The sequence below is a fragment of the Cyprinus carpio genome, chromosome B9 (genome assembly GCF_018340385.1).
Source record: "Cyprinus carpio isolate SPL01 chromosome B9, ASM1834038v1, whole genome shotgun sequence".
Classification (NCBI taxonomy): Eukaryota; Metazoa; Chordata; class Actinopteri; order Cypriniformes; family Cyprinidae; genus Cyprinus; species Cyprinus carpio.
Window position 1 is genome coordinate 31,114,668 of NC_056605.1, and position 10,785 is coordinate 31,125,452.

General features: G+C 35.3%; 1 protein-coding gene across 1 annotated transcript; it reads right to left on the bottom strand.

Annotated features, from left to right (window-relative positions):
- Positions 1-507: 507 nt before the first annotated feature.
- Positions 508-6,227, bottom strand: LOC109100135 (protocadherin-8-like). The gene is made up of 4 exons (XM_042731911.1): positions 3,786-6,227; positions 3,637-3,707; positions 2,629-2,762; positions 508-1,683 (listed from the first exon to the last, which is right to left on the bottom strand). Exons 1-4 carry the CDS (start codon positions 6,105-6,107, stop codon positions 1,346-1,348), a joined length of 2,865 nt encoding a protein of 954 aa, XP_042587845.1. The 5' UTR covers positions 6,108-6,227; the 3' UTR covers positions 508-1,345.
- Between the last annotated feature and the right edge of the window lie 4,558 nt (positions 6,228-10,785).

A 10,785-nucleotide genomic window follows, 5' to 3' on the forward strand; every position in this document is an offset into this window, starting at 1 on the left:
TATTCTTTTTATTATTATTATTATTATTTATTAGTATTATTAATAAATAAATGAATGTATTTATTTTTATTTCTACTTGTTTTGTTATTTCTGACATCAGTACCAAGCGAAATTTAATACTTCAATTCTTAATAATTTAATATTTGCCCTGATAAACTCGTGTTGTATTATATCTCTATTATATTTCTGATGTTTTGGCTACTGTGTTTGTGTATTATAACTGTATTATATGGCCGTCTGCACCTGTTACACTGCAGCTATCTGAAGATGGCCATATAATCTCTCACAGCAAGCTCTTTAACTCCACTAATATGCCTGATTGTGTGTCTTTCTAAGCCTCATTCTTCACATGTTATTGTAAAGACTGTGTTACAAAGCAGCTAATCCAGAACAGACCATGTGTGTGCAATAATCGGACAGGCTGGATTTGAGGACTTTACTTAATGTGTCTTTTACAGCTAACCAGCTATTAAACAAGATGTTCTCAGAGGTCAGGCAACAAAATGGGCTTCTAAGTACTTTATTTGGGTCACTGAGGTGAGAAAATTATATACAATTAATATGTGAAGAGAAGCAAATACTCAAGGAAAGCATTCAGCTCTCAAACACACACAGTATTGCAGTACACTTTACAAGAAAATATTATATTTTAGTCTGTCTGCTTCAAAATTTCGTTACGTGCCAATTATTTGTGAAATGTAGCTATTTTTGAGTGAAAATTGTTTCTACACCAAATTGTTTTCAGTGTATTTATTTCACTTTTGGAAGAGATCTTACTTTTTTTGAGAGATACTTAATCAGGATCTATGTGCAATTAGTAAAAAATAATAAAAAGAAAAGTTTAACATATATTTAAGAATTTTTACCAACTATTTCAGATATAACTATAAATATGTGTGGATAAAAAAAACAAAAAACAAAAAAAAAAATTCTTATTCTAAACAAATTTACTTATTTTTTCTTTTACTAAATACATACAAACTCATTGCTAACAACATCTATAAAAGAAACTATATTGGTTTAGTACTTATTTGCAAAATTATTTACATAAAATCCATCATTTTGGTGATTCATCAGCACAAAAAAAGGGTTTGTTTTCACTGGAAAAGACATGATACAAAATATACAAATATTTACAAAAAATATTCATGTTAATTTAAGTCACACCGGCTGTTCTTAAATATATTTTCCTGAATTAAAAAATAAGAAAAGAATAGAAAAACACTTCCATTTGTTGCATGTATCAAAAGTACTGACTGCTGGGAAAGTTTTGTTAGTCCGTCACGCTCACATAATCAGCTAAAATATCAGATTTGATGAACAAGACTGAACTCTTATCTGATATTTAAAAAGTGGTAGCAACTTCAGAAGAATCTGAAACCAGAAACGCATCTTTGACTGTCTCAGTCTGCTCTTGGACGCCCGTCATCGCTCTTCTGGTCTGATGGGCCGAGTATGACGGCAGCGTTCCTGTCCTGGAGAAACTCTGAATGGGTCGCTGTGTGTTCATCATGTTGGTTTTACTGTGGCTTTCTCTCCAGGAATGAGGAGTGATGTGGGTCGTGTTGTAAAGCGGTGCCGGTGCGAATCCGATGGTGTAGCCGCTGCCAGGCGGGACGTGCATGTTTCGGGTCTGGATAACCTGAGCTTTGCTCTTCCAGTCTCCTGTGCTGCTGAATGCACCTTACAGAGAAAAAGACAGAGGAATTTAATGCACCACAAAAATCATTTCCGTAGTCAGTTTATTTTTCTTGCCTGATTCATGTTCATTTGTCACAAAAAATTATTAAACCAATAAAACAAGAAAAAAAAATATTTTAATAAAATACAACACAACAAAAAAAAACACTACAAAAAAACAATAAAATACAACACAAAAAAAAAAAATAAAATAAATAAACATATATTTAAAACAAAAAATAAAAAAAAAAAAAATATTTAAAATAAATAATAAAAACAGTGAACGCCACAAAAAAAATATTAAAAAAATACATAAAACAAATTTTAAAAATATATTTTAAAAATAGCCAAAAAAAATTTTTGTTCTTGGAGTAAAAAATACATATTTCTATTTTTATAAATATATTTTAAAAATAGCCAAAAAAAATTTTTGTATAAAACATGCCTAAATATAAATATCAAAACATTCTTAAATCAATATACATATATTTGCTAAACAATATTTTTAAATATATATTAGATTTTTGTTCTTTTTGCCGTATGAGAGATATCTAAACATTCTCAAATAAATACAAAACAAAATTATAAAAAATATAAATTCAGAAAAAAATACTAAAAAAAAGTTATTAAAATGAATAAAAATCAAAATAAAAAACAAAAAAAATCCACCAGCTGTGTCAGAAAAATAAATTTAATTCAAAGGAAAACCAGATGATATTTCTGACCCCACTGGCAGATTTATTTCCCTTGTTTTAAGGAAAACTCACTTAATAATTTTTTCAGTCATGTCATTTTGCACTTCAAGTAAATGTACTGTGATTTAGGAATGTGTAGATATTAGTACTAGAAAACAAGACAAATAACGAGTAAGAAAATCACTGTTTGCAGCAAAGCCAACAATCTCAAATAAAACAGTGTAAATCTGGTCGGTCAAATAACTGTCCGCACCTCTGGCCAGCGGCTGGAAGGTCGTCAGGCCTCTTTTCTGAGCTGCTCCGCTGATATCAGAGTCGCTGTCATTGAAATCACTGTCTCCTTTGCCACTGTCCTTCACGCTCAGCTGATCTGTGTTGCTGGTGCCACTGTGAATACAATCACATCAAATCTGTCAGCGACTGCTTAATAACACTCGATCTGATTATTGATATTCCATTGCAGAACAAAGCACTATATTCACTGGGACATGACTAATATGCCAGCGCATCACATACGGTTCATGACCCGTTGTAAAAAAGAGACTAAACCCTGACAAAAATCTGTTTGCATATTAAACACGTTTATAGTTTTCTAAGCAAAAAGATGTGTATTTGTCAACTGTAGTTGCAAAACTAAAGCTGGGCCCAAAAGTATAAAACAATTTGTATTTAAATATGTAAATAATCGATTTTTAGGCCTATAATGGAAAATAAAGACATTTCAGATGCACTATTTACAGTTGACTAATCAAATGCAAGTAAATAAGTGTCATTGAACATGTGACTCTTTGTACAGATGCTCAGATTCATATGCATTCTCCAATTTATGATGATTTGTCACTCAAAGTTATAGAAACATTATTAATGTAAAATAAAGAGGTATTTCAGATGCACTGTTTCTCTGTGTATAATCAAAGTAAATTTAATGAGTGTTACCGATCATGTGACTCTTTGTACAGACATACAGAATTAAATTCATTCTCAAATTTATGATTTTTTTATCACTGAAATCATTATGTTGATTATATAATCTGAATATAATCATTTTAAATCTTTTTAAAAAATAATTTAAAATAATAATTATAATATTTTTAATAATATTGCAATTTATATATATATAAAATTTATATATAATGGTCTCAAACTTTTGTTCCTCACAATTTTTCTATTTTGATTCTAATTCAATTATAGTCAAGCAATTAAAATGGAAATTATCCAAGTAGAGAAATATACCAAACAACATATTTGCAACCGTTCTTACCTCCTTTGTAGACAGTATTTTTCATCTTGCCATAAAAATGTTTGCTCAAAAGGTTTGCAGGGCAGGAACAGCTATGAAAACAAAAGCTCAAAGTTAATATGCTGGCATAAATGTAAATGTGCATCAAAACAGCAGCCAAAATCACTCACCTTTTCCTCAAAATCCAGGCTTTTATCTTCGTACAGAGGTTGCATTGAATCGCCTTCGCTTCTGAGGAAGGCATTAGGGCCTCCATAAATCTTTGAACCGCCAGGGCTGTTCTTGGAAAGCGGGGTTGATCCATACAAGCCATCTCTCCCAAAGTTTCTTCGCCTTCGTTTGATGGTGCAAGTCACGGTGAGGATGATAATCGCAGTCAGCAACAGCACACAGCATCCAGCGAAACCAATAATCACTGCAGTCCACACATCAAACTCTAAAGTCTCTTCATCCTTGGATCGGAGTAAAATAACCACCTGGTCCTCTTGTGCACCTGTGTCTGTCACCACAAACCGGACGGTTGCTGTGCTAGAAAGCGACTCTCTTCCATTGTCAACAACCGAAACTTTAATCTGCAGGACGTCTCCACATTGCGCAGTGAGTTTTCGTTTCAAGACGATTTCGCCGCTGTTTTTATCAACGGAAAAAAGTTTAGCATCGTCTTCTAGAATATGGAAACTGAGCTCACTGTTCACACCGCTGTCTTCATCTTGAGCCGTCAATCTTAACGATAGATAGCCGCTCCGAGCGTTAAATGGAATTGGGACGTCGGCGGAATTGTTTCGTAACACCGGATATGTGAAATACGGAAAGTTGTCGTTCTCGTCCACCACACGGATTTTAATTAAAGTCGTGCTTGATAATGGCGGGAAACCTTTATCACTGGCTTTGACCGTGAACTCGACTTCTTTCAGAGTCTCAAAATTAAACGATCTCAACGTGTACAAAGAGCCAGAATGAGGATCGATGGAAACAAATGTAGAAATCGGCGAACCGTCTGGCGTTTTGCTGTCGATTAGGCTGTAGGAGACTTTTCCGTTTTTCCCAACGTCGAGATCGCGTGCAACCACCGTAGTCATGTACGACCCGGGAATGTTGTTTTCTATTACTGAGATGTCATAGATGGCTTTGCTAAACATCGGTGCGTTATCGTTCTCGTCTGTGATGCGAATGGTATAATGTTTGACAGTTTTAAACGGAGGAGTTCCTAAATCCTCAGAAATCACAGTGAGGTTGTATTCTGGAATGGCTTCTCTGTCCAAAGTCGTGGTTGTTACGATCATAAAAGTGTCGCTGTAGGCTTGTTGCAGCTTAAAATGCTCGTGTCCTTCTAAACTCGTCCGGACGTAGCCGTTGGGACCCGAATCTGCATCTGAGGTGCTAATAAGAGCTACGAAACTTTCTTCGGCTGCGGATTCGGTGATGAACGCGACTCTGTCGCTGGTGGAAGTCATTGGTTTGATGCTAATCTCCGGTGCATTATCGTTCACATCGACGATTTCGACAATAGCGCGACAGGTGGATGATATCGAATTGGCACCCAAATCGGAGGCTTGGATGTGCAACTCGTACGACTTTTTGGTCTCATAATCGACGGAGTCTTTGAGGGTCACTTCTCCGGTGATGAGATCGATCTGGAAAACATGAGTGACTTCGCTTGGGGAGCCTTCGACGAAGCCATACACGACTTCTCCATTGATCCCGGCATCGGGATCAAAAGCATGTACTTTTAGCACACGTGAGCCGACGGGCGAATCTTCGCTGAGCTCGACTTTGATCGAGTTGTGTTCGAACGTCGGGCTGTTGTCGTTAAAGTCCAGCACTCGGATGTAAACGGTCGTCGAGCCTGATTTCACTGGCGTCCCGCCGTCGGTCGCCGTCACCTCGATGGTATAAAACTCTTCGGATTCTCTGTCAAGCGTCTTGATCAAAACAAGTTCGGCTGACTTTTCTCCATCCTCACGAGTGCTGACTTCAACAGCGAAATGGTTTGTGTGTGAAATATGGTAGCTTTGCACATAGTTGTCTCCGACGTCGCGATCCACAGCGACGTCCAGCGGAAATCGTGAGTTCAAAGGTGCGTTTTCTGATATATCCAAATGCGTCTCGTTGCGTGTGAACTGAGGTGAATGATCATTAATGTCTTTTACCTCGATCTCGACATGAATCAGCTGGAACTTCTCCTTTGAAAAAGCGACAACGTCAAAAGTGATAAGACACTGTGGAGATCGGTGACAAAGCTGCTCTCGGTCGATGACTTCTCCCACTGTTAAAAGCCCGTCAATTTGTCTCATGTGAATGATGGAGTTTGTCTTCTGTATAAACTTGAATGAAGTCTCAGGATCCTCCGATGGATCTATTTTAAGGTCTTGAGAAAGGTTTCCAATCTCTGTCCCAGGTGCGTCTTCCTCATACGTGAAGTACTTCGTTGTTGTGCAGCTGACTTTGCAAATCATGCACAGAAGCATGAAGTTACTGCAGTAGAACTTCATGTCTACAAGAAGAACAGCAAACAAACAAAACACTGAAAAAGAAATGCGAGAATAAAAGCTCTTTATTCGGTCATCACTAGTTCTGCTTGCAGCAGATTCTGGTGTCTCCAGCTCCCACCTATCAGATATAGGTCATGTTATATGCAAATTAGCCCATCCGCTGACCAATAAACACTCACACACTCCCAAAACCCCCTGCTATGGCTCTCTATTGGGTCACAGCTGTTTCACACCCTGCCTGTGGGAGACCTTTCTAAACAATACTCTATTGTTTCATATCAGACATGCACTACCAGTCAAAAGTTTAGGCATACTTCACTGAATTTAATTATTTATTTTTATGCTCTCAAAACCCTTTTAATCTTATAGGATTCTGCTTAAATGCATGACATTAGTTTGGTATACTTAATATAAACTGTGGATTTCTTTAAAAAGCTGAACCTATACTAAATATAAAAAAATAGTTTTAGTTTAGTTATATAAAATGCTCTTAGCTAAATTACAAAATAAACTTGAAATGTTTAACCAAAATACAATATAAATATATATCTAAAAATAAATAAAAATAAAATTCAAAAGTAACAGACTTTTATTATGTTACAAAAGATTTATATTTTAAAATTAACGCTGTTCTTTTGAACTTTCTACTCTTCGAAAAATTCTGAAAATTAAAATATCATAGTTTCCAAAAAAAAAGAAAAAAAAAAGAAAGAAAATAAAATATTTTCAGAATTGATAATATTCAGAAATGTTGCTCGATCAGCAAATCAGCATATTAGAATAATTTCTGAAGAATCATGTGACACTGAAGACTGGAGTTATGATGCTGAAAATTCAGCTTTGATTACAGCAATAAATTACATTTTAAAATATATTTACATAGAAAACAGATAATTCAAAATATAACAACTTTTACACAATATTACATCAATTAAAGTAATCTTGATCAATTAAAGTCAAAAAACATATAAATCTTTAGAATATAAATACACACACAATAAACTATAATAAAATCATAAAGACATACATTATTTGTAGCTATTTTATATTACATTTACATTTATGCATTTGGCAGACACTTCTATCCAAAACGACTTAAACTGCATTCAATGTACACTTTTTTTTTAAATCAGTTCAAGCATTGTATCTGTCTACTGTAATATATTGTAATATTGGTGACATTATAAGCATCTGAAAACATTACAAAAACAATATTTTGGTAATGTTTTCAAAGTTTTGTTTAGTAACTGACTTGTACTCTTGTTAAATGAATCACAAAATCAAATCTGTGCACTTTTCCATCAATCGATTTCCCAAGAAAGCGTGAGCCATGCATACAAATGTAATGCAATTAGGGTTTGTTTTCCAAACTGTTTTCTTAATTGTTTACTAAGATAAAGGCAATGAGGGTCTATTGATCGGTCTTGGTCAGAGATTAACAGACTGCATAGATAAAGGTGTTAACCCTTTGAAGAGCGAGACCTCCACTTGGCCATTTGGGGTGTGAGGTGTGAAATACGGCACACTCTCAAAAGTCTCAGTCGTGCTAACTGGCTTTTCTCAGCTCGAAACAAATGCAGACCATTTGACAACTCACCCAGTTTAACCAGTTTAACTCAGGTACTGATACACATGTCTGTCTGGTTAACTTTAGTCAAAGGCACAAGCATTCTACTCTGGCACATTTCCAATAGCTCAGCTTAATGAAAAACTTAAAAGAAATCAAATGCACGATTGAACTATAGCTCAGTTAAGAGCAGTTCGATAAATAAAACAATAGCATTGTCTGAGAATATAATCTAGCTGTTTACTGAACTCTGTCTAATGCGATTGCTGGCATATGGAGTCTGAAGTGTTGCAGAAATCTGTATCTTGACATCAGATTAATGCCACACAAAAGGCTGTGAGTAATCTGAGAGATGGAGATTAGTCTGTAAAGTAGTGTCTGATCTCTGGCAGTAAATAGTAGCATGACTCTGTGACTGGGGTTTAATCGCTCACCTAAACCTTCTGAAGAAAATCCCTTCAATACTTACAGCGTTATCCATTTTTATTTTGTAAAGTTGATCATGTACTGTTCACTCAATGTTTATTCTTTTAATTTTGTATGTTTGTTGTAATGCATACAGCATATATGATGTAAATTTGTAAATTATATTCTTTTTATTTATTGTTTTCTATCTATCTATCTATCTATCTATCTATCTATCTATCTATCTATCTATCTATCTATCTATCTATCTATCTATCTATCTATCTATCTATCTGTCTGTCTGTCTGTCTGTCTGTCTAAACTAGAGCAAGAACGAACCCAGAGAAAAGCACCATCAGCCAGCTGGTCTCACAACTGACTTTACAATCCATAACCCCAGCTAGACTAAATCAAATCACTTAAACACAGAAAAAAAATATCTGAAACACTGGGCAGAAGCAACAGCTCAACAAAGTAAATTAGAATGCTATCTGTCTCTAAACGCAGAATACCACACAGTGGCAGACCCTAAACTAAGAAAAGTCCTGACCATGTACCATAACCTCACTATCCACACTGCACACAACGAGACAGACAGACCTGGATACCAAAAGAAGACAGATTGTGTCCACACTGCACACAACATGAAGTGGAAACAGAACTGCACTTTTTAACAGCATGCCCTAATGCCGTAATTATACACAAATTAGGGAAAAAATCTTCCCCCAATTCACAAACCAGCACAAACTTCAACCAGATACAACAAAAGGACAAACTGCCATATATTCTGGGAGAAACCTCAATGAGCTCTAACCTGCTGCAAGGTACGTCAAGTCCTGCCATGATAAAAGAACAAGCAGCAGAACAGAACACTGTACAACACACACAAACTGACATGACAGCATCCAGTCCTTCTCCTGTCTCTTTGTTAGGATTATTATTAGTACTTTCGTTTTACTGTATACAGATTGATTGATAGATAGATAGTCAAAATAACCAATAAAGCTGCTTGAATCTTATGAGATTGATTGATAGATAGATAGTCAAAATAATAGATAGATAGACAGACAGACAGACAGACAGACAGACAGATAGATAGATAATCAAAATGATAGATAGATAGATAGATAGATAGATAGATAGATAGATAGATAGATAGATAGATAGATAGATAGATAGATAGATAATGAAATAGATAGAAGGATATCTTTCTATCTATCTATCTATCTATCTATCTATCTATCTATCTATCTATCTATCTATCTATCTAATTCATTCTGAAAATGCACTAATGTTGTGAATGAAGGACAGTGATCAGTTCTGGTTTCTCACTGGTGTTGCTCCTGTCGTTACGTGTGTAATTTCCCCCGAGACAGACTCAGAACTTAACACCTACCGGGTGTCTAAATCCTGGATTTGACGCCGTTTGACAGTTCACACCAGCCAGTTACAGAAAATTAGTTGTTTGCTGCAAAGAGGCTTACAATAAAGTGAAGCTGTGCTGTTCGTCTCAGATGCATCTGTCACCGACAGGCTGAAACGTCACGAGTCTGAGAGGTGTTTCAAAACTAGAAACGGAATAAAAACGTTACATGAACACGCCGAAGCAGTTTAAATGTCAACACGCTGACTGATCGTAGTTAGTTAAGCCGGATTGTGACATCTTAGTTAGAGACTGTGTCTGTGTTGCATGCACTCTTTGTGAAAGAGCAAAAGAAAACTCATTAGCCCTAATGGTTACTGTTCTTGTTTTTAATGTGTCTTATGACAGCTTCAGACAGCGCACATTCTTCCGGATTAGACCGATAGTGTTTGCCAGTAAGAAGTGTGATTAAAGAAAGATCACAGCTTGATTAAGATGTGTTTGGTGGGCCTAAGAGTATTACTGAGTGCTAACAAGCCAGGCCATCTGTTGTGCTATTAAGATGTTTAACTGTAATCAAGAGAAGAAACAGTTTGGCAGGAGATGCTTCGGCTTCACTTGCTTTTGCATGATATATTTGCATATGTACAAACGCACACTAAAATAAGACTGCATGCTGGGATGTGAATAAAGAAAAGAGAAAAATGCTTTCAACGGGAGCTCAGCCATCCAGAGTTTGTGGAAAGTTAAAAATCTGCATAGTCACATGTTTGTTCAACATATGATCACATGCCAAAATACCAGCATGAATAATATGTGTCCTACAAACAAACTGGATGAAGTGTGATCAGATCTGTGTCAAAATAAAAAAATGCTAATTTCAGAAACACTTCTTCTTATTATTAATGAAGAAAACAGTTTAGATTTTAAAAAGTAAGAATTAAAAGAAAAGAACAAGGAAATTAAGACTCTTGTTCAGCAAAGACACATTATATTAATCAAAAGTGACAGTAAAGACATCTATTACAAATAATCTTTTTTATTCTGTTCATCAAATGATGTATCACAGTTTGCACAAAAATTAAGCAGAAAAATAATAAGAAGCTTTATTAATGTTTTGCACCGATAAAAATTGAGCATAAGAATGATTTCTGAAGATCATGTGACACTGGAGACTGGAGTAATGATGCTGAAAATTCAGCTGCGCATCACAGAAATAAATTACAGTTGAACATATATTCACACAGAAAACAGTTATTTTAAATTGTAATAATATTTTACAATTTTATTGTATTTTTGATAAAAATAAATGGACCCTTGGTAAGCAGAAGAGACTTATTTTT